Source organism: Pinus tabuliformis, chromosome 6 (assembly GCF_031772625.1).
Source record: "Pinus tabuliformis cultivar Carrire ecotype Pingquan chromosome 6, CPIR1, whole genome shotgun sequence".
In the NCBI taxonomy this organism is placed as follows: Eukaryota; Viridiplantae; Streptophyta; class Pinopsida; order Pinales; family Pinaceae; genus Pinus; species Pinus tabuliformis.
This window is the reverse complement of record NC_142292.1, coordinates 1,444,850,031-1,444,875,482: the sequence shown is the minus strand read 5'-3', so window position 1 is coordinate 1,444,875,482 and position 25,452 is coordinate 1,444,850,031. Positions and strand designations below refer to the sequence as shown.

Here is a 25,452-nt window from a genome sequence, read left to right as displayed (position 1 = left end):
TTATGGAAACAATTCAAAAGCTACATGGAAACCCAAAGATTATTGTAAGTGATAGAGATCCCATTTTCACTGGAAATTTTTGGACAGAATTATTTTCTTGTCTCGATACTCAGTTAGCTCATAACTCATCTTATCATCCTCAATCTGATGGGCAAACTGAGATAGTAAACAAATGTTTGGAAGGATATCTTCGTTGCTTTGTATCTGATAAACAGACACAATGGGTCAAATGGTTGCCTCTAGTTGAATGGTGGTATAACACTTCCTTCCATACAACAACAAAATGACCCCATTTATGACACTTTATGGAAATCAGCTATGACACTTTATGGAAATCAACCACCATCCATCACATCATATTTAAAGGAAAATTCTAAGGTTCAAGCATTGGAACATCACATCGAGCATCAACAACAAGTCCTCCAACTCTTAAAGGATAACCTCGTGTTGGTGTAGAATAGAATGAAACAACAGGCAAATCAACATCGCAGCGAAAGAAGTTTTCATGTAGGTGATTGGGTATTCCTACGGCTACAACCATATAAACAAATGTTCCTCAAGCAAGCTAAGAAGGATAATAAATTATCTCCAAAGTATTATGGTCTGTACAATGTGTTGCAAAAGATTGGTACTATGGCATACAAATTGGAGCTTCGTACAGCTTCTCGAGTGCACCCAGTTTTCCATGTTTCATGTTTAAAGAAGGTTATAGGTGACAAGCTCCCAGTTCAAACAATATTGTCAGAACTTGACGAGGAAGGAAAAATTATATTGGAACCGGAAGCAGTCACAGAAACAAGAACTCGACAGCTACGAAATCGATCAATTTCGGAATATCTCATCAAGTGGAAGAACTTATCCGCTGAAGATTCCACATGGGAGGATGAGAATTTTATACAGAAGCATCCAGAACTACTCAAGCGTTGAGGACAACACTTTTTTGAAGGAGAGGGGCATGTTAGGTCCCTAGAATACTAATGATTACCCTATTACTATTGTAGTTGTATCCCTTATTAATATTGTTGTGCCCCTATTGTCCCCATATTGTTATTACTGTGCCCCATAGAATCCCTCTATTGTTATTTTTGTGCCTTTATATTATTATTGTTAGGTCGGCTGGGTTATATTGTGACTCCTTAGACTCCTATATATAAAAAGGAGGTTTTGTCATTTGAATCATCAAGGAATCGTTCATTTGTGTAATGTAAAGGGGGTTGCCCCCTCGAAGAGGCTAAATTCTAAGGCGTTGATTTATCTTTTCTATCTTTTTGTGAGCTGGTTTCATAACATGATCTGAGGCTCTCAACAACCAGATCTAACAATTTAGCACAATTTTTTTTTTTTTTTTGAATTTTAGTGGAGGTACTAATCGCCAAAACCCTACATGCATCACCCATAAAAAATATCTTATGATAAGCTCGGGATCAAATTTAAACTGGGCTCTTCAGAAAACATGGATCGAGAGTTGGTTGGTTTAGCCGAGAACTTCCCCGAATGACTGATGATCTAATAATCAAGGATTTTCTTGCAAAACTCAATTCAGCCGTCAACATAGAGCGAGAAAATGATAATAAAATTCAAATTTAATAGAGATACCTGCTATTATATTCAAAACTTAAATTATCATTCAAACCCCAGCGATTGAGCAAGATACCTGTACTCAAATCGCTCTTCAGAAGCTATTATTAATGACAAAAAAGAAATTACGCACGAAAATAATACATCTTACAACATTTCCATGAAGAGTAACACTGGTGAAATTTAACCCCAAAGTCTTTCTTTATTGTTCATAAAAAGATTACAAGAGAGAGCTTTTCGCTTAGTACACGATCAAAAGATCGGATGATCTCAACCAATGTTGTTAAAAGCGTGATCGGGATTTAATCGGCGCCGGGAAAAAAGCGGAAAAAATCGTTAAAATCGGGAAAAAATCGGAAAAAATCGGGAAAAAATCGTTTGGCACAAAAATATTCATTTTTTTTAATATCTAAACCATCTACAACATAAAATAAATACATTGACACATAAATATGATAAAAAAACTAATATATAAGATGTTTAATATCATTTCTAGCGCTAAAATCACACATAACATTGAATCATGTCCTGAATAGTAAGTCCTGAGTCCCAACTCAGCCTCAAAATATCAACAAAAAATATGATAATGTATCTCATCATGTCATAATGTCATATACAATAAAATGAAAGTCTAAGACTCTAATCCTATTGATTTCCTCTGCCCCTCTTGCGAGAAAATGTCACTGCTTTCCCTTTCCCCCTAGATGAAGATGCTGGTGCCTGTGGTGGTGGAAATGGCAGTGGAGTCTGACGTGCTCTAGAAGCTGAAGAAGTAGCTGTAGAAGTAGCAACTACTGTAGGTAGACGGAGACCACGTCCTCTACTGGTGGTAGTGGTAGCCCGGGTAGGCGGTGTCACCTCCTCCTCCTGCTCCTCCAACTCCTCCTGCTCCTGCTCCTGCTCCTCCTCCTCCTCCCCCTCCTCCTCCCCCTCATCCTGCACTAACCAATCCTCAGTGGGATCCATGAGAGGCCTCTCGGTCTCAACCCTCCATTCAGCAGTGGTGTCAATCCCATCCAATGAGATGGCATCCATATCAGGTGTCTTGTCTAGTTGCCTCACCCACAATCGAAGATTGTAGTAGACATAGACCATGTCCTATGAAACCGGATTCGTCCAAACCCCTGGACGAATCCCGAATCGGACGAATCGGACACGATTCTGCCCTGACACGTGTCATGTTTCAATGACTCGTCGTGTCATATCCGGGTACGTCGTGTCATGAGCGTGTCAAAAAAATGAAGAACGTGTCACGATTTTTGGAACGATTTTTGGTTTCGGATTCGTTTTTCGGGGTTTAAGTTCGCTGTTTTCATTCGCATTTGATCGCATTTGCAATTTGGAGCGAGTAACAGGCTGTATCTGGAGCGACTAACAGCGATTTGGAGCGAGTAACAGCGGCGGAGACCAAGGTTAGTTTGCTGAGCAACGCCATGATACATACATTCGTACCAACGATTCAGTGCTAATTCTCTTTATCCCGGGTCAAGTCGGACTCTTCTGTGCCTTTGTTTTTGGAAGAATACTTCGCTTGCACTTATATTCCCATGGCTCGCATTATAATTACAGTGGCACCGCTTCATTGTATAGCTTTGTGGCATTGCTTGATTATATAGCTCTGTGGCATCGCTTGACTGTGGCATCAATTAATTATATAGCTCTGTGGCATCACTTGATTATATAGATTGATGGCATCATTGCTATATCCTAAGGTTTGTATTACATCACAGTGCCATCGTCTCTGAGGCTCTCGCTCTCATATACACTGAGGCTCTTGGTCTAACATATTCTGAGGCTCTTGCTCTAATATACATTGAGGCTCTCGCTCTCATTACATAGTGGCTCGCACATCTGTGGTTTGATATATAAGACTCTTATATATGACTGTTTTGCTTTATCTTCTTCCTTTTCTTTCATATCAGTCACTGTCAGCAAATGTTTGTTTCTTGAGCTGATCCCTGGTGGGTTTGCAGAAGCATTGAAGTTAGGTTCTCGTGCAAGTGGGTTCTAGTGGTTGAGCCTCCAGGGTTTGATCTCCTAATGTTTCCTACTTCATCATTTTGCTACAGCTGTCCTATTAGTTTCATAACAGTGAGAAAATCAAACTTAAATCAACATAAAAACCCCTCACACATTGCTAATATATTGACCAATGACAACTACAAGTAATTTAGGTAAATAAAGCACTATTCATTTGGCAAAGATTTGGTGAGTTTGATGACTGTCACATCTGCATAAATCTAATATGACAGTGGCATAAGTATAATTTTCACTGTTTGTTTCAAAGTGCTCCAGTACAGCTCAGAAAGTACTGAAAATTTTCTAATTATTTGGCACACTTGGCACAGGGAAATTTCATTAGTAACTCATCACTACCCTATTGCTCACTGTTGTCTTATTTGCTGCTGTTATAAGTTTATTTGCTGCTGTTACAGCAGTTTGACTGTTTGTTCATTTTTTTTACAGGTTGAGGTAACATGGCTCAATCAACGGCAGGGGCAGCAAGGAAGGGCAAGAATGTCATGGGTAGAGATGCTCTTCCTCCCCCAATATCATCAGAGTCTGCTGCAAGTAATCTTGAGGGAAGAGGAGTTAAAGACAATGAAAAATATCCATTGTGGAAATATGTCGCAAGAGAGGATGGGTCAAACAACAAAGGAAAGGGAGGAGGCAATGTGCAATGGAAATGCAGCTTTTGTAACATTTCTTTCACAAGCACATATCACCGTGTGAGAGCACATTTGTTGGCTATACCTCGTAAGGGGATTGCAGCTTGTGAAGGTATTCCTAAACCAAAGAGAAAAGAATTGGTAAAGGAGGCCCATGTTGGTATGGAACATGTGGCACTGGCTTCAAAATCAAAAGCACCCAAGGGCAAGAATGAAGACCCCCTTCCATTTTTGAGGAAAGCCACCTCCAAATTTCCATTTGAGAGTTCTACTTCTACTGGGGGACAAGCATTAAAAAGAAGATCACTTGGTCCAATGGACAGGATTTTCCAAAAAGAGAGACGGGACGAGCTTGATCTCACCATTGCCTTCTTTTTCTATCAAAACTTCATATCATTTAATGTTGCACGTTCACCTTTATTTGTTGAGATGTGCCGAGCTCTAACTCAAGGGGCTCCAGCAGGGTATGTGCCTCCTGGGTCAGAGAAGCTGAGAACCACATTGTTGACGAAGGCAAAAAAAGAGGTGCAAAAAATGCTCGAGCCTATTAAGGCATCATGGCCAACATCTGGGGTTAGCATTGTTTCTGATGGATGGACAGATCCAGCACGACACCCAATCATCAACTTCATGGTGTCTTCCTTGAATGGTCCAGTTTTCCTGAAAGCAGTGGATACACTTGGCGAATACAAGGATGCACAATTTATGGGTGAGTTATTTATTAGAGTTATTGAAGAGGTAGGTGTTGATTCTTGTGTGCAAATCATCACAGATAATGCACCTGTTTGCAAGGCGGCTGGCATGATTGTGGAAGCTAAATATCCACAAGTGTTTTGGACACCTTGCATTGTCCATTCATTGAACTTAGCACTGAAATCCATTGCTTCTGATGTGCTTTGGATTGGAAGCATTATTGAGGATGCAAGACATATCCGTAACTTTGTGCAAAATCATACAAATGCCCTCACTATCTACAAGGAGTACAACAATCTATCATTGTTGAAGATTGCTGATACACGGTTTGCATCTTCATTCATGATGTTGAAGAGGTTGAGGGAGGTCAAGACTGCTCTTGGGTCCATGGTTATTTCTGAGTTTTGGTCTTTTTGGAGAAAGACAGATCAGGCAGCCTCTAAAAGAGTGAAGGACACGGTACTAGATGATGCTTGGTGGGAGAGGGTAGATCTAATTATTCGGATCATGGACCCTATCATCTCTTTGCTTCGAGTTGCAGATACAGACAAACCCATCCTAGGAGAGGTTTATGAGGGATGGGATTCCATGATTGAGTCTGTGAGGAGCATTATTCTACAGAGTGAGTGCCCCCCGTATGAGACATCACCAGAGGCCTTCTGCGATACCATACATGATATTCTTGTCCGCAGATGGGACAAGAATTGTACACCTTTACATTGTTTGGCTCACTCATTGAACCCCAAATACTACAGCCATGAGTGGCTGAATGGTGGACCTTCCCGCAGATTCCCTCCTCACATGGATGGTGAAATCTCACAGGGGAGGAAAGAGGCGCTTCAGCGGATTTTTCAGGATAGTGCATTGCTTGTTGAGGTGGAGGATTCCTTTGCAGAGTTTTCCACTAGCACTGGTGGGTTTGCAGGTTATGATGTGATTAGAGACAGGGGGCTTAAGAAGCCCTACTCTTGGTGGGCATATCATGGGGCAACAAGCCGTCCTCTTCAGCAGTTAGCCATGAGGCTCCTCTCTCAGGTGACTTCATCCTCTTGTTGCGAGAGGAATTGGAGCACATATGGGAATTTGCATACTGTGAAGAAGAACAGGCTTGAGCAGTCCAGGGCAGAGACAATGGTGTATGTGCACACCAACCTTTGTCTTATTTACAGGCAGAGGGAAGAGTGGTTGAGGGGAAAGACAAAGATGTGGGATGTCTTTCCTGAAGATATGGGTCTGGACACCACTGTTGAGTTGGCATTGGCCAACATGGATCTCGGTGATCCAGTGCTAGACCCTATTAGTTTTGATGACTCAACCTCCATACCAGCAGATGCAGAGGCGACTATGGATACAGGGGAGGAGGAGGATGCAGAGGAGAGCAGTGGGGACCATGATGATGTGGACAGTGATGCTGATTCTGATGCTGATTGATGGCTTGAGGGCCTGAGGCTTTTATACCTATAGAGTCTAGACTTATAGTTGTTTTATATTTTCTATTTCTATTTGCCATTGGCATTGCACCAACACTACCTATGTAACAGATTTTGATTTGATGACTTAATGAGAAAACTACAGTTGTCAGTGTGTTTATCTTACTATCTTAGTATCTTGTAGTTGTAAGTTGTCTTTCAGTTATGAATTATGAATCATGATTTAAATTTTTAATAGATTTATCATTTATCATTTATGTGACCAGTACCACTGACATTTATTTGAATTTTGTATGTACTATGCATGCTAATAGCTATAGATGAAGATCTATGTTTGAAATCAATAAATTTGTATCATTAATTAAAATTTGTGTAAGAAATATGCTAATAACTAATTTTTAAGATATATATATATATATATATATATATTTTTTTTTTAATAAAATAATATATAACGTGTCCTAACCGTGTCTTGTTCCGGGGTCAGCGTTTCCCGAATCCGACACCACGAATCCCGAATCCTACGTGTCCCGAATCCTCGTGTCAGGTGACTTAGACCATGTCATTAAGTCTACGGGACTCCAACCTGTACAAAGTTCATGAAATAATAATTAATAATTAATATTATAAAAAAATATTGTTTAATGAATTCAAAAATTTATTTGGAAATTTGCAATATTTTAAATGTTTAAGTGTTAAGTTGTTAACCTATTGCGCTTCTTGTTGTGTATTTTTTCAAATACACTCCAATTGTGCTCACATCCCGAGGAGCTGCATGTTTGGCTGAGGATGCGTACGGCAAGCTTTTGCAAAAGGGGTACTCTGCCACCATACATCTTCCACCATGCGTCTACAACAAAATTACAAATAAAATTTTAAATAAACATAAGAAAAAAATGGAATTTGAAGAGACAATGAAATTTGAAACAAAGTTACAAAGTACAAAGTTACAAACTAAAAAATACCTGGCATTTTGATCGTCCTATCAGTGACAGCCATCTCAAAGCCAAATGTGCCACCTGACATCTTATACGTCTCAATTTGTTTAGAGATCTCTATACGTTGTTCTGGAGATCTCACCATCTTCTGGACACAGGTTAATAATCCATCCATGATCTCAACATCAAAATCAAACCCACATGCATAAGAAAATGTAGGGTTCAGGAAAAGCCCAGTAGCATGAATGGGACGATGGAGTGTGTTGTTCCATCGCTCATCAATGACGTTCCATAGAAGGAGTTGTCTCTGGAACCCATCATCTCCCTTGTCATCATAGTAGGACCGAATGGCTTCTTTGGCCCTGTCCATGGCTTCATACAAATAGCCCATTGCGGGCTTCTCACCATCTACCAACCGAAGAACCTTTACCAAAGGTTCAGTGACAGCGCACACCTCCTGCACTCCCGCCCAGAAGTCTTCTTGGTATGAAACAAGTCTGCACACGGCCTCTCCTTCTGGTTTGCGGCTCATTGGCGAAGAACGCCACTCCTCTGAAAGAAACATTCTCTTCAAATCCCACATAGATTTCAAGAGGGATTGAAGAGATATGAAACTCGTCGCAAACCGTGTAATGGCGGGGCGCACCAACTCTTTGTTGTTGGTGCATTTTCTCATCAAGCTAAGCACAGATGTGTGATTGTAAATAAATTTTGTGATGCTTTTTGATGAGTCAACAGTCTCTTTGACAAAGGGAATTTTCCCTATGTCCTCTAACATCAAATCAATACAATGGGCAGCACAAGGTGTCCAAAATAAAGTAGGATGCCTGTCCATAAGCATTCTACCAGCAGCGACATAATTTGCAGCATTGTCCGTTATGACTTGGACAACATTTTCTGCACCCACCTCCAAAATAAACACATCCAACAAATCACATAAAGTTTTTGCATCTTTGATTTGATGAGTTGCATCAATAGATTTGATAAACATAGTCCCCTTGGGACAACTAACCAAGAAGTTTATAAGGGTTCTCCCCTTTTGGTCAGTCCAACCATCTGACATAACAGTGCATCCTGTTTGTGCCCATGATTCCCTAAAATCCTCCAATCTTTGGGTGCAGTCACGCTTTTCATCTTGAAGAAGCCGGCCTCTGAAATCATGAAGAGAAGGGATTTTGTACCCCGAGCCAACACTGGCAATAGCATCAACAGTAGGTTGGAAAAATGGATTATTCCTTACAATGCTGAAAGGAATATCACTCCAGAGGAGAAATTTTGTCATCAACTTGTCAGCTTGTTGTTTTTCATTTCTTTTTAGCATTGAACCGATAGTTGGTTGTGCACCAGGTGTGGTTCGAGGAACAAAAAATGATGATGCAGCTACCGGATTGACTGACGCTGCAGTAGAACCAGTGCCACTTGGCCCACTTCCTTCAGCTGACCTTTTTAGTTGCCTTTTGAGTTCTTCTTTGGCCTCTTTAGTGTGCTCTAATTCTCCCAATGCTCTCATGGCTTTTCGGATAATTTCAGCATTTGTATTTTGACAGGGCACCACATCACGTCCAGGGATTTGTGCAAGGTGGAACTTCAACCTGTACACCCCCCCGAATATCTCCTTTCCACACAACTTGCAATACAAGTTTTGTCTATCATTCGGAGTTTTAGGTTCACCATATTCCCAGAAAGGATCCAATTTCCTTGGCATGTTTGTTTTTGAATTTTGAATTTGCAAACCTATGGAAAAATAAGGATTAGGAAATAGGAATTTAGGATTACATAATACAAATTACAATTTAGCATTTACAAAATTACAAGTTAATTATTTCCAAAATCCCAATTTCCAAACCCAAGTTACCCAACCAAATGCCAATGGCAAATGCCAAAAAACAATGAAAATTCAAAAAAAATAAACAATGTTTAAAAAAAATGAGAAAATAAAAATAAAAAATTGGTTTTCATAGTCATAACAAATTACCCATCCCAAATCAATGAAAAATTTCAAAAAATTCTTTAAAAACAATGAAAAACAAAGTTTTTATAGAAGCAAAACAAAAAAAAATTAATCTACATACCTTTTTTATGGACAAATTGGTGATCTTGGCTTGGATTCCTCCTAAAAACGCTTGGATTCGCTCCCAAATCCGACGGAAACCCTTCAGCTCCTCTCCCTCACCTCTTCTCCTCCTCCTCCGCGCGGACAACACAATGAATTAAAAAAAAATCGATTTTGCATATAAAAAGCCCGCTGCCCGCGCCATTCACGATTTTTTGAGTAAAAATCGCGATTTTTTGGAAAAAATCGGTATAAAAAAAAAGTGGCGCGATTTGGTCGGGTTGGGGATAAAATCGCGATTTTTTGAAAAAATCGCGATTTTATCGCGATTTTAACAACACTGATCTCAACTGACAAATGACCTCCTATTTAAAGATAAATCTTCCAACAGTTAGTTCGAGTGATCCTTGTCAAAAGTGATCTCGACCATTGATGAGGATCAAAATTTCTTTTAATTTCATCCGTCGAAATTTTAAATATTGAGGAAATTTCGAATTTTTCAATTAAATGCATTTTAATAAATTCAAAAATTAAAATTATGCATTAATTTTCTCAAAATTTTGACTTTGACTTAACTCTAGGGACCCAAGGCATAAAATTTAGCAAAATAATCAATTAACCTTAGTCCCTGGACCTGTTAAGATTTAATTTTTTAAAGGACCCACGAATTTTACCTCTGGAAAATTTAAATTTACCTAGGACCTAGGACCTATGAGGGGATAAATTATTTTTCTAACCCTCAAGACACTTTACATCATGATTTTTACATTTTTTACATCTCAAGGGGGAAAACCCATTTGCAAAAGACCCTGAGGGGATAAAGTATTTTTCTAACCCTCAAGACACTTTACATCATGATTTTTACATTTTTTACATCTCAAGGGGGAAAACCCATTTGCAAAAGACCCTCATAGAATACCCAGTTCCGCGACACAAATATAATCTAGCATATCAAGCAATTTGTAATAAAATAACCTAACCAAATAGTTAGGATTATTCCCAAATCACTTTTACATAGACTCGATTTAGAACACTATGACTCCTCTAAGATTCTAGTGACAAAATCCATTCCGGCTTTGGGGTAAGGCTGAAGGAAAACTTTGCCGACCATTTGAGAATGGATCGGTGAGACAAAAAACCTCTCGGAATGTAGATCGTCACTAGAAAAATAGGTTTACCTAGGTGATTACATACATGACAGGGATCTGCTGAGATTATTTACATTATGCACATGCAGACTGGGTTTACATTATAAGATGGTGATCAAGCTGATGATGATAGCTGGACGACACGAACACATCGATCAGGCGCTATCCCTTTTGTGAAAAAGTGGGTGTACTATTATGGATCGTTGACATGCAGTGGTCAACAAACTCTACTATCTAATACTGATTTAATTCAAAAACTGAGATTCAAAATTGTAGTTAAATTAAACAAGCCTCAAATTTCTCACCTAAACTATGCTCCTTGTGGAGAATAGTCACTAATATCATAATGGATAGGTACTAAGTGTTAAGTGCTTTTGTGCAAATAGTTTGTTTCTTGGGGAATAACATCTCTCATCAATAATCTACTGTAGAAGCATATATTTAGTGTTGTCATCCCTGTATTTGCATCGTGTGGCCTCCATTTATGTTTGGATGGAAAACCTCTTTTAGCTTAAGGATATCACTACTGAAGTTTTTCTAACAAACATCTAGCAAGTGGCGAGGGTCTCAGAGTCTATTTTCAAGACTGAAGATGATAAAATAACAAATTGTAATAGAAAAAGAAGTTAGAAATTTGGTGATTTGAAGCATTGATGAAGCATAGGTGGCAACATATTCTCCTTCTCACAAATAACACTGACATAGAAAATGATTTTCATGGTGGTTTGTAATTTCACAAATGCTCAATGACATGACTTGGGTTAGCTTCCTTCAGGAAAACACCTTTTAATGGATGTCAAAGGCCTCTCCCAGCCTCTGCATCTACATTAAGTCTAGTCTCATCATAAATGTATGTTGGGCCTATAAGATACCAACAACATATAATTGGAAATGTCAATGCTATCCCAACACATCAATAATCTCCTAACGAAACATTAATTTAGTGTTCATCATCCGATAGCTGCAATTTGTGGCCTCCATGGAACGATCCATTGCCTTGTATAAGTAGCTATAGTGGGTTTTTAACCATTCACCATCCTAAAGTATGAAACACCTGAAAGTGAAATTGAAATAAATCTGGTCAACATCTTCCCAGAAATCATCATTGAACAGAAGGGTATTGATCTACATGCGTTATTGGCTATTTTGAAGCTATCCACTTTAGTCCAATAAACAACTTGCTACTTTCTAAACACCTTTAGCTGCCATGCCTGGTAGCGCCATACCTCAATTGAAGAAGAGACCACATAACTATTTATGTCATGCCCTGTTCAAACATAGTGAGGATATTACTCATGCCACTGGCACTTTCCACTGTGTTGTTGCCCCCATGTTGCATTGCTCCTCTTCCATGGCTCCATAGTTATCCTCTCAAAAATAATCTTTTGAGCATGAAAATTGCAAGGAGATAAAGTTCGTTGAAAACCTAGTGCCTTTTGTGTTTATTTTCATGGGGGAAAGGAGATTAGTGTGCTTCTCAAAGTATTTCGTTTGGTTTTTTCTTTGTCCATGATCTCCTTTACCCAACAATTTTACCTATGCCCATCTTCAAATCAATGCACTTTGCAGCACAAGATATTCAAAATATGGTGGGGTGTTTGTCCGTCAAATTCCACTAGCACTCATATAGTTTGTTGCATTCTTGGTAATGATGTATATGATATTTTCATGACCCACCTCTTGAACTACCTTATCCCTGATATCACAAAGCCTTTGAGCACTCTTTATTTTGTTTGTGGCATTAATAGATTTAAGGAACATTTTTCCCTTTCAACATGAGAAAAGGAAATTTATTACAGTCCTTGATACCTATCCAATCATCACTTGTTTTGGTGCAACCTGTATCTGTCCACGAGTTATGATAGTTTGTAAACACAAGGTTTACATGTGAACAATTTTGACTAACAAATCAATGGTAAGGCTCTCAACCAGTGTTGCAGGAAGCGCCCCCCCCGGATCCTAGGCCGGAATCGCGTCCCGTATGGAAGCGTTCCGGAAGCGCCCTAGGAAGCGCGATTCCATTTTTTCCGAAGCGCGATTCCAAAATTTTAATGCGCTTCCTGGGATTCGGGTAAGGATTTTAGAGAGCAGTTTCGGTGATATGACTGAGATTACTATCTCGGATCTCATAGAAGATTGCGTTGAAGATTGGGTTCAATTTTGTTATGTATCACAATGAATGCGGATTGCAATGGAGACAGTTCTGTTATGTATTACAGTGACTCAATGTTATTCCTATCACAGTTTCGATGCTACCTTGATTTCGATGCTATTACAGTGATCACACTTCGGTGATATTACAGTGATCACACTTCAGTGCAGTGATGCAGTCACAGAAACTCGAATTATCTCTGAAATAAAATTTGGGTACCACAGTAAGGTAATGCAGATTAAAGGTTTTGTGCTACCACAGTCTTGGTGCCTCAACAGTAAGAACAATCATCAATAGATTTTGGTATAACTACAGTGATACAAATTTGGTATCACAACAGTGAGAAAGTTTTCATCACAATAAGAAGATCTTGGTACCTAACACAGTCTCAATGATAAGGGTTCGGTGAGAAGGTTTCACTGTCAAAATCTTGACGCATAACAATGATATTACAAGGATAAGGACTTTGCATCACATACATAGAAATTCGATCAAGGCACTTCAGAGTTTCGATGATATTATGTAATGCTTAAATCAAAATTTTCCCATTTAATTTTACAATTGAATTGCTAAATTCATGTAATGCTTAAAAATTTGATGTATGTTTGTAATAGCTAGAATATAGATGATTGTTGTACATACTAGTAACTACAATGGAATCATGGATGCCATATCTATCTTGATTTATGCAAAAATATGCATGTTTTCATGTCTTCTACAATTAATTTGGTATTTGGGATGTTTGTTTTGAGTATAAATGCAAAAAAATATAAAAAAATATATATATATAGCAGACGCTTCCGCGGACGCTTCGCTTCCTAGATTTTTGGAAAATGACGCTTCCGCGCTCCGCGCTTCCGCTTCGCTCCTGCTTCGTGCAACATTGCTCTCAACATCAATGGTACCCTACTAGTAAGGCTCCTAGCACAACTGAAGTTAATTGCCATTGAAGAATGTAACTAGTGTCGGTCTTCATAATTGTATTTGTCAAAAGAAATTTTACTATTAAAGAAAATGACTTATTAAAGCATGGGTTTCATGCTTGGGTCAATGATTTCTAGGTCAAAGCCTCTATTGAAAGCTTCTAGGTTTTGTTTTGGGTCAATAGAGTCATTATCATTTTTAAACCCTTCTTGGGCTTTTATATCATGTAAAAATGAATTATTTTTGAGTCAAAAAGGTCATTTGTCACTTCCACACCAAGTCGGCCATGTCCTCATGAAGTCGGCTTGAATTAGGGCAATTTGACCTAGCAAAAAGGCTATATATAGAGAGGCAACTCGACCAGTTTGAAGCACTTACTCAACAAGCTCGATGTACAAGAGAAAGAAGCAAAAAAGAAGAGTGAAGTTGCTGGAGAAGGAAGGAAGAAGTTGGGAAGACCTACATCGAGTTTTTGGGCTGTAGCTGGGACCAAAAATTTGAACTGTAAGTCCCAAAATCTGAAGCTAGGGGCCAAAAAACTGTCGCTGGGGGCCGCAATTCTGGATTGAAGCTGCAACTAGGAAGCTGACACTTGGCGACTTTGGAAGGGATCATCTACAAGGAGGAAGGGCTAACTTGGTGATTGGAGGTCTTTGTCTAGGTCTAAAGGGTCTTGGATTGTTTCATCTTGATTTGAATCTATTAGTGGAAGAGTTGGACTGGTTTTTCCCCTTGGAGGGGTTTTGCCTTGGCTGAGTGCCTACATCTTGTGTGTCTTGTTCTTGTGGTCTTCATATACATTTATTTTGGTAATTGCTTGATGAAAGACTAATAAAGAAGTAAAAGAAGCCAATGTAAATCACAAGTAATTATCAAGAAAGAGGAATCCAACCCTAAACATTGATTTCTCAACAATTGAGTAATACCAAAAATTGGCAATGGATTTCCTTGCCTGGGCATGCAGATTCTTTTACCTATGTCCATCATCAAATCCATGTAGTGTGCAACACATGGTGTGCAAAATATGCTAGGATGTCTATCTGAAGAAAGTTTACCATCAACTATATAATTCATTGCATTATTGGTAACAATCTATACAACATGTTTTTCAGCCACCTCTTGAACAACTTTAGCCATGAGACCTCGAGGCATTTGAGTTCTCTTCTATTTGTCAGAGGCACTGATAGATTTAAGGAACATTCTTCCCTTTTGACATCAGGAAATATATTAGGGCCATATTCTTGGTATCTATCCCACCATCACTTTGTTGGTGCACCTTGTATTTTCCCATGAGTCAATGATAATTTGTAAGCACAAATTTCACATTTCAACTGTTTCAGCTAATGAATCAATTTCTAAGGTTTGCACATGTAGGGGTTTTGAATGTTGCATCCACAGTAGCAATAACATCAATGATACCTTGCCAGTAGGGTTTCTAGGACAGTGGAAGGGAATGTTTGAGTAATACCCAAAATAGGCAATGAATTTCCTTGCATGGGCATGTATATTCTTTTTCTAACTTGTGCTCTCCGTGCTAGGTTGAGAACAAGGTTGTGTGCAGGGAGCCAAAAAGGTGTTTATATTGCCACACCACAATTGAGATTTGTATGAATAGGATGTGGCACTTGGCTTTGTTTTGAGCTTGTGGGGTGTTTGTAACAGAAAATTGGGCATGGCTTTGGAAATTCTACAGATGGAGGTGACAAGGGGGTAGTAGACGAAGTTTGTGCAGTTCCAATCGCTGCCAGATCTTTGTTTATTTATGTTTTCTTGGCTTTAACATTATCAAGGGTTTCAGGTGCCAAGTTTGCTTGATGCTTAGCATCTTGGTGGACACCTGCAGGGATTAATGTGATGCCCAAAACTTTGAGCAAGGTGGTATTTGAATCTGTTTATGTCACCACCATTGTCAGAAAGGAAAAATTTACTCTAAACTTCAGTTTTTGGGTAATCTTTTCATAATAAGCCCATGTGAAGTCTTTCTTCATGATTGTTCTCAAGGTTTTGGCTGAGTTTTTTTGCTGCTGTTAGGTTTTATGGCAACATAGAAAGTGTGTAATTGATGGGGTTTGCCACTGTTTGGAATTTTGGAGTGTTTTGCTCCAGTTAGGGGCTGTTATGGACAATAGGAACTTTTCAAATGCGTTGAAAAACATTAACATAAGAAAATCTAAATAAACAGCCTAATAAAAACTCTAAAAACAGTGAAAAGAACACTGAAACTAAAAATTTCAACTTGTAAAAGCCTTACAATGGTTAAGAAAGAAGAAAATCTGCTTGGAGGGGTGCCTCTTGGGCTTGGTAGCATGCTGTAACAGTAGAAGATTAGAAGTGCATGTTTCCTTATGTAAAGTGAAAGAAGAAACCTCTGCAAAGTACCTTTGTTATGTTGTCCTAGTTGAGTTTGTGGAATGTCTATTTACTTCAGTTTGTTGTCCTTGAGTCCTCTTGGTCACCTGGTGGTTGCATTTGTTGTTGGAGTGAAAACTACTAACAGGGAAATATAAGAAAAAATAAGCAGTTCAAGCTTCAAAGACTTATTGGCATTCATAGACAACTAGATTTGTCAAACTTGGGTCAACTGTGCTTGGCTTTTGTGAATTGTATGTGACCTGTGATAACTTGCGAGTCAAACTTCAAGTTTGGGTCAGGGATCACTATGTTTGACTTGGAAGTACTTGAAACTTGACTCAAAAAATTATGAGTCAAACAGAATGAACCAAGAGTCAAACTTCGAGTTTGACTCTTTGGTGAGTTTGATCCATGTCAAACTCATGAGCCAATGAGTATGACTTGCAAGTCTGGTAACACCTGCGGGGTTACAACCCGTGAATCTTCCTCATCTTTGACGTAGGGTTGTTATCAACATGAGTCGGAGAAATATATTGAAAGGGATCCATAACAGAAAGGTGAGTGAAGGAGCCTTCAAAACAAGGGTCTATACCTGCACTTCCACTGTTGTAATCTCTTCACATCTCCCCATCTCATCATTAATCTCTTTTTGGTTGGCCTTTTTTTCCTTCACATCCTCAGTAGAAGTTTGCATTGACTGTCAAACATCATCCGAGACGTTAGGGAATGTGTACCTTGCCCTTGAATGACAACCAAGTGTGGTTTCAGTCTATGTACTGGCCCTCTTCTGAGCTCCTTCATTGAAAAGTTGCTAAATTTTTTTCCATCAACCTCATCATATTGGCTTGATGCAAGGTACTTAATGTGGTTGGGGGCCTTGAAAATTTCTCAAACAGTGAAAACAAATCTGCAGAGTAATAAATCTTATCTTCAGCTGTTGTCAAAGTTCTTAGTTGACACAGCATTTTCATGATCTCTTCTGACCTTGAAATGTTAATTCGAATATAGTGTCTGTCAAATTGCGTACATTTTATTAAGAATGACAATGTGATATTGATGAATAGTGTTTGCTTTGTGGCACTTGCAGGGGTAATGGACAACCTGTGCAGATATTGCAAAGGCATCATTTTGCATCTCACTTGAAACGAATGGCTGTTGTAGCACGAGTTCAAGAAGAATTTTTTTCTTTTGTAAAGGTATTTTGGGATTCAATTGTGCAATTTATTGATTGTTTTATGTTCATAATTCAAATAAAGTTTGACAATTTAGTTTCTATTTTTAATTCCACATTTATTACCTTAAGATAATATTATTTGTAAAATTAGAGCTATTTCTACATATTAGCTTTTAGATAGCTTCTATAAAATCCAGTTGATCACATTTGCTGATATATATGTAATGTTCAAAGTGGCAAGTTCATTTAAATGGAAAAAATGCTTCCATGTTTTGTTTCGATTTTTATCATCATGGTATTAGATTTTTAATTTCTTTGTATGATTATGATGGGGATATTGTCTTTTAGTGAAGAATATTGACAGTTAGCATTCTGGTAACTTTTTAATGAAAACTTTGAAGTCATGGATTTCTTCAATTTGTACATAGTACATATAAACTAAATGCTTGGAGATAGTACGGAAAAGGGAAATTGATTGATCTATTAATGTGTAAAAATCAACACATAAAAATGTTTTCTCCATTGGAAAAGTAACTTTATAGTCACAAAGCTTGAATATACATATTTCTGGCTCTTACCATCAAAACTAGGACCAGGATTTTCTTCCTACCTGGCTGATCTATGTATTCTTTGACAAAATTACTTTTTCTAACCAGGAAGATTCAGATGTATCTTTTTACATGACAACTTACAGTGAACATATGAAAAGACAGAAAACATTAAAATGACAGCAAATCCTTTAAACCTTTATAAACAAAACAGCGATATTTAGAAATGGAAGTCCATGTGTTCAGGCTCTTCCCTATCAATGAATTATGAAATGTTCATGGTTACTGTCTGCATTTCCAATGCTTCGTTGGAGAGAGAGTCTGCTTCGGAATTTAGTTCTCCGAGTATGTAAGTGAAAGATAGCCATTTGAAATCTGCCTTACCTTCCCGAATGTCCTACAGAATATGCTGTAAGAAGATGTCTTTAATGGTAATCTTGTTGTTTGCCCAGTCGATAATCAGTTTGGAGTCTCCCAGAACCTGGAGCTTTGTAACTTTTTTTAATGAAGCAATGGAAAGAAGAGTTCGCATGGCAATAAACTCTGCCCGGTTGTTAGATCCAAAGCCCCAGAGCATATCTGACCTGCAAATAGTGCGATGAAGAGAGAAATAATATTTTACCCACTCTGCAGCTGGCAGAGTGTCGTTGTGAGGCACTGTCACAATAACCCCATGGAATGGACTGATTGAGAGGCGGCATCACTGGAACTCTAATCTTCTTTTCTTTTCTTTTGCTCATTTTGGAATTCATTGCATAATTTTGTGATCAATCCAACTGTTATATCAGCAGGTAAATCCACAGAGGAGAAGATGCTGCTATTACTTGACCACCATATTCTGTTTATAAGAATGAATGGGAAGGCTTCAAAGTGATGAGCTGTTGTGTCCTCTCACCACTTTTTGAAACATTCAGAAAGGTCATCTTGGCCCCAAGAAGACTGAAAACCCAGCTCTGCAGAAGCCTTATTCATAACCTGCACTGTGTATGGACAGAAAATGAAAAGATAGGTGATGGCTTCATTTGCTGATCTACGCAGAGGGCATCTGCTTGGCCCTTCCCAGCCCCTTTTTCGGAGATTACCCCAAGTAAGAAGTTTATTATTCAGCACTAACCAGAAAACAATTTTGCATTTAAGTGGGGCATGAATTCTCCAAAGATTTTCCCACCACCAGACTTTTTGGTGTATGAAAAGAGAGTCAATGTAAGAAGGCCTATGAAGCCTTCCCATTCATCTGCCCTAGGGTTGGGGAGAATGGGATTTGATATCTTCCAAAAAAAAAGAAAATTGCCTGGTGAATCTGCAAATTGCGATGTGTAGGGGAGAAAGATGGAAGTCATTCCCTGATCCCAGCCATGGGTCCAAGCTCTGATTAGGGGGGAGGCCGACACCAGAGCTTTCCAAATGTTGGACCCCTTGAAGGATTTTTGGGGCTGCCTTATCCAGTCTACAAAGGAGAGAGAAAGGGAATGTATTTTGGCATTGGGAGTCCTTCCTTAAAATGGCGTGTTCTGAATGAGCCTGCAGAGAGTACGGGCGGTTAGTGCTTTACTGAATAAGAATATGTTCTTAACCACCCCAGCCACCTAGATTTTTGGGTAGGGCTATCTTGATCCGCTTCACCAAGGGCATGCTTCTTGCCCGGCGGGCTCTCGCCCTCAGAAAATGAAAACTGGCTTTTTTTTTTTAAATTTTAGATGGAATGCCTTTGGGAATCAGTGCTGTTGAGCAACAGTAAGTAAACAAAAATACTTTCCAGCACGACTTTCAGAAGGGTTAGTCTACCGCTTCTTGAGCGAAACCTATTAACCTAGAATGTGATTCTTTCTTTGATTTTCTTGATGAGCCAGTACCATTCTGTGTAATGGTATGCATTGGGTTTAAGGTCAAAACCCCAAGAGTTTGAAGCCAATATCCAGCGGAATAGGAGAGAAAGAGAAATATAGACAGCTCGTGAAGAAACCTGATCGCTGAGGGAGTGAGGGATAAAAACTGATTTGGTGTATTAATCAGCGTCCCAGTTGCCGAGCTGAAGATATCAATAATCGATTTCAGATGGAACAGATACCCCAGATTCCCTGTAGAGAAGACCAATATGTCATCAACTAAAAGGAGATGTGTGAGAAAATGGTTCAGAGATACCTCAATATCATCAAAAACTCCATCTGAGTTAGCCTCATGTATTAGAACGTTGGTTGCTTCTCTGACAAGGAGAGATTGGAGGGTAGAAAGAGGACACCCCTGTCTTAAACCTCGATAAGCCCTGAAGAAAGGGGATGGGGCTCCATTTATAGGCGCTGCAAAGGACGCTGATTGAAGACATCCCATGATCTAATTCACAAATGGAAGCCCCATTCCCATCTTAATAAGCACTGAGCATAGGAAAGTCCAACTCACCCTATCAAAAGCTTTGGATAAGTCTAGTTTAAGAGTGACAACTGACAAATTACGAGTCTTTATAGAATGAAGAGCTTAGTAGCCTGGGAAACAACATCATGAATTTGTCAACCAGTAAAAAAACTAAATTGTTCCTGTGATGTGATGTCGCTAAAAAGAAGGTTTGATTTGTCTAGCAATAATTTTTGAAATGATTTTATAGATGATGTTGTAGGAGATTGGACAAAAGTATGCAAAATTAGCCCCATCATGTTTCTTAGGTATTAGAGCAAGGAAGGTAGAGTTGAGCACTTCTAACACCTTCCTAGAATGTTGGGATTCCACCACCGCCTTTAGATTGTCTTTCAGGCACTCAAAACAGTCCAATAGAAATCTACTGGCAATCTGTTAGGGTGTGGACTCTTCCCCTTTTGCACAGAGAATATGGCCTCTTTTAGTTCATTTTCTGATAACTTTTCCTTTAGGGTACTGTTCATTTCCTCATTGACTATGGAGGGGAATTTAGAGACAACATCCAGTATTTCTTGGATGGGACAACTAGTCGGATCTTTAAAAAGTGTTGCGAAGAATCTTATTCCTCTAGCAATATCTTCGAAAGAAAGGGCCAAGGAGTCATCTTCCTTTTGGATCCCCTAAATGGATTTTTTGTTCCTCATATATGAGGCAAAATAGATGAAAAGGATTTGGTGTTGTTGTCCCCTTAATCCAGATTGCTCGAATTTTTAACCTCCATTCAGATTCTTCCTTTTCCAAGAGAGTCTGTCTTTCCTGTCCCAAGGAGTGAAGTGAGGCTAATTCCTCCGTCATGAAGATGCCATTGGAGGTATCTTCGAAGGCTGATATAATGAGATATTCAATCTCTCTTAACTGAGCCTGTTGTTTTTTCTTGAAGTCGAATGACTAGGGCTTTACAACTGTCTTGAGCTAGGAAATATTCTCTATAGGGTTAGGGGTAGATAGATGTAAGATTCCTTTAATATTCAAAAAGCTTAATAAATTTCTGAGTTTGTACTAGAGTTTTCAGCGGTGTCTTTTGTTGAACAGTTAAACTACACACTGTTGTTGATGATTTCTCACAATTGCCACCTCAATAAATACACAGTGAATAAAATGCACCCAAGTGAAGCCTCCAAGGAATTCAATCTGATATATTAATACCCAAAAATTTGCATACAGCTGATATACGTATAATTTTTGCCACAATGACCACACAACACTACAGAAAACAAGTTCTGAGAAATACACAGTCCCTTATTATTTAATAGCAGACAAAGATACAAGGAAAATAGAAAATTGGAACCTGGTCTATTAGCTCAGTTCTTCAATGCTTCCTTTTATAAATGCAGCCTTTATACACCAGCAATATCACCCAGACTTGGTCTTGAAATGGCACGCTGTCTAGAGCAAGTTTACAGCAGCTTGAATATGCCCAGGGAGGAATCTGCTTCCTTTATGTCTCTTCCAATACTCGTAATTAACACAGGGATGAGGAATCAGTCTCTTTGGGAGCAGATCTGGTCACATTCAACTCAGAACTCAGCCTTTGATTTATATACATGCCCACACAGCAAGTGTAACCAGAATCTCGTCCTCTCAGTCAACACTCAAACTCCACTGCCACAGAACTTGCCCAAGGTGAATGAGTGATGGCACGACCTTCTTTCAACAAGGAAACTCGACCCAGAATGATGATAACTTGACCAGCAACCAGATTTGTCTCCTTTGCCTTCAGGGAAACTCATGTTAGAAGTGTGGAAATGTCCAGCAATTGTAAAGGGAAACACGGCTCAGCTCACCCTTCAAATCTTGTCCACCATTCTTCAGAAATTCGACCCATGCTCAGTCCCTTTTTGCACCCTTTCCTCCAGCAAATCGATTCCTCAATGACTAGGGAAATCGTTGCTCTAGTGAGCCTTCTTCAACTTGAAAGAATAAGATAGATAATACCAAATAAGATCATAAAATCAACTGATAACACAAAGATACCTCAATATCCCTTGAAAATCTTGTTCTCCATTGAAGCTCAGCAGTGAAATCTGAGTGATTTCACTCACAAATCCCAAACTAGGGTGTCTCGTTGCAACACCGAAGTCTGCTATGGCAGCTAGGGTTCCAAACCCTCAGCTTCTCCTTCAAACTCTCTCCAAGAGCTCTTTCTCCAAACTCACACAATGCACGAATGAGGAGAGTCTCCTCATTTTCCTTATTTAATGAGTTTAGGGTTGTCTTTTCACCTTCACCTTCCCCTTTTTTTCTTTATAACTCACTTTTTCCCTCCAATTAAATATTTGAAAGCACTTTTCCTTTCTTTATTTAATGAAGTGACTTTCATAAACTAATTAAAGTCACTTTTAATGTTGGAAAACGCTGAATTCGCCTCTGTGGTCACACTGGACACCCAAATCTCCTTTTTATCATTTTGCCCTGTAGATCTTTTCACCCCGATTCCAATGAGCTATTACACTAAGGTGTTTTTCCAAGTAATAAGCTTGATACAACACCTTAAGCATAAATAATTAAAAGAGCTATGTTATTAACGCCATTTTACAAAAATTGTCGAAATGCAATGGAACCAAGAGCAAACAGTGCATAATTGATCTCGATGATGAAATATGGTAAGCGATCCCAGTGGGACCCATAGAACTCCTCTAAAACCCTCTGGGCCCACCAATGGAGTAATCCTGTTCCTATGACCACGCTGACACTAGCTCTGGAAAACCCTCCTAACCACCTCAACTAGTAATCCAAAATTTGGGGACATTACAATCAATGAACCCAAGACTTTGAAACTAGGTCTTTAAATATTTCTTCCCTAAACAAAGAATGGTTAAAGTGGAAGGGAGGAGAAGGTCTGTTCTTGTTGTGAACCAATTGGAGAACCATGGGAAGATGATTCAATAGGCCTATCGAGGAAACCTAAGATTGAATACAGTGCAATGAGGTAAATAGATCCACTAAAAGCAATAATCTATCCAAACGTTTTGAAATAGCTCCATCGTCAATTTAGAGGTTACGCCAAATGGGAGAGAGCTTAAGTGGTTTTGGGTCCATGAGCCGATAACTTCGAAAAGGCTGGAGAAAAAACTACTGAGGGGATCGACTCTGAAATTAGGGCCATAGACCTCACGGATGGATATTGTGAGATTAAGATAGCCTCCAATAATAAGATTTTGATTTGATGGAGCTCTTGCTGAGGCTAGAGATTCCTAATGAGGAATTTGGTTTACATATGGCCTATATATGTTGATGACAAAATATTGGTGCCAAGCTCTCTAGACTCCAGACAAACCAAAATAATGGAATTAAGAATCAAGGAGGAAATGCCCCTTAGCTTCAGGCACTCGCCCATATGAGGAGACCCTTGGAGAGACCCACTGCGTCTTAGGTTGCAAAAGACTAGTCCTTGAGCCACTTCTCGATGATTGAGCGAACACGAAAGCCCTCAATCATGGTTTCTTGGATGAGTAAAATGTCTGGCTTTTTTGAAAGGATAAGTTGTTTGAGGGTGAGATTTTTATGGTGCCCACCAACACTTTGGTGTTGAAGGAGAGGATAATCATAATTTGGGGGGTTGGAGGGCCTCTCTTGCTCTAAGAGGTAAAAAAAATAGTAGATTGTCTCACTTTGCAGATGTGCAAGACAAAATTTTGTTGTGCCTTTAAGAGTTGAGATTTGTGGCTAATTGGGTTGTTGAGGATAGGGTTCATGGCTAGGCCACTTTGAGAGTGGATTTCTTCCTTTAGTTTTAGAAGAGGATGTACGCTGTAAGACTTATGGGGCAGGTGAGTTTGTTTGAGGATAATGAAAGGAGGAGGGGATGCATGGCCATTCTCGGTGTCCAATGTTGCAGGAGGGGAACTACGAGGATTAGAAGGCCTAATTAGAGAGTGGGATAGACAAGAAACAAGGGGAGAAGGGGGGAGGAGGCCAAAGGCTAAGACGAGGAGGAGTCAGGCTTGGATAGGCATAAAGAGATGAGAGCCACAACATAAATAGTTACAGATACAAAATCATGAAAAAGTGGGGAAAGTCATGGATTTAAAGTACTTGAATGTGGAGGAGCAAAAAACTTAATGACATCTGGAGGAATCGTCTGTGCAAAAGAATCCCTTGTAGCTGTAGTTGGTGGATTTGAAGTAGATGGAGCACTAGGGGATGGGCCACCCTTCCTTTTCCTTATCTTCTTGTAAATTTTTTCTTGTGGGCCAAAAGATGTGCATTATCCCTGAATATGGCCCATCTCATGGCAGATGTAACATCTAAATGGAACCCTCCAATAGTTGATTTTATACTTCGAGGAAAAGGACCCCAAGTGTTGTTTGATTTTTTCATCCAATAGTGCTCTTAAATTGACCTCCACTTGTATCCAATGTTGAGGGATGGGAACTACGAGGATTAGAAGGCCTAATTAGAGAGTGGTATAGACAAGAAACAAGGGGAGAAGGGTGGGGGGGAAGCCAGAGGCTAAGAGGAGGAGTTAGGCTCGGATAGGCATAAAGAGACAAGAGCCCAAATAGAAATAGTTATAGATACAAAATCATGAAAAAGAGGGGAAAGCCATGGAATTAACGCACTTGAATGTGGAGGAGCAAAAAGCTTAATGACTTCTAGAGGAATCGCCTGTGCAGAAGAATCCCATGTAGCTGTAGTTGATGGATTCGAAGTAGATGCAGCACTAGGGGATGGGCCGCCCTTCTTTTTCGTTATCTTGTAAATTTTTTCTCATGGGCCAAAATATGTGCATTATGCCTGAAGATGGCCAATCTCATGGTAGATGTAACATCTAAGTGGAACCCTCCAATAGTCGATTTTCTTCTTCTAGGAAATGGACCCTAAGTGTTGTTTGATTTTTCGTCTAACAGTGTTCTTAAATTGACCTCCACTTGTATCTAAAGCCATCATCTGTCGCATTTATCTTCCCAAGAGGATTCTAGTTGAATGAAAACACTGATTTTTGTCCCCAATAGTACAAAGAATATCTCATGACGAAAAATAGAGAGTTAGCCTTGACAATATGGCGTAAACCCCTTGAGTGTAGGATGACTCCTTGACAGGGTTGAAATCGATAACCCAGGGCTTGAGAAAGAGGCAAGAGAGTCCCCAATTCCATTTGATTGCCAAAACTTTGGAAGTGTTTTCCTTTGATGCGAAAATAAAACTTAAGCCACCCTCGTGCCATGTGAAAGCAAGAGGGAGAATATCCCAATCATGATTTTTGGTTTGCATTTATCCATAATTTTTGAGTTGCTTCTTAATGGCGACCTTGCCAAAATTTTTGAGTTGCTTCTTAATGGCGACCTTGCCCTTGAGTTTCCCGACCATGGTTTTTCCTAAAAAATTAGGCAAGGCCTCCAAGGACACATCGCAACCAACAACTAGAGAAGCTTGCATCTTCA

General features: G+C 39.2%; 1 protein-coding gene and 1 long non-coding RNA gene across 3 annotated transcripts in view; one reads left to right on the top strand and one right to left on the bottom strand.

Annotated features, from left to right (window-relative positions):
- PDR2 (phosphate deficiency response 2) overlaps nucleotides 1-25,452 on the top strand; it is a 214,403-nt gene that overhangs the window by 134,937 nt on the left and 54,014 nt on the right. For both annotated transcript variants that reach the window (XM_089427506.1, XM_089427499.1), the window contains exon 15: nucleotides 17,025-17,133. In XM_089427506.1, the coding sequence (XP_089283632.1) occupies nucleotides 17,025-17,133 (109 nt within the window). The remainder of the gene's footprint in view (nucleotides 1-17,024; nucleotides 17,134-25,452) is intronic.
- On the bottom strand, nucleotides 7,066-7,470 carry LOC149264055 (uncharacterized). The gene is made up of 2 exons (XR_016245878.1): nucleotides 7,336-7,470; nucleotides 7,066-7,220 (listed from the first exon to the last, which is right to left on the bottom strand). It is a non-coding gene; the product is annotated as an uncharacterized LOC149264055 (long non-coding RNA).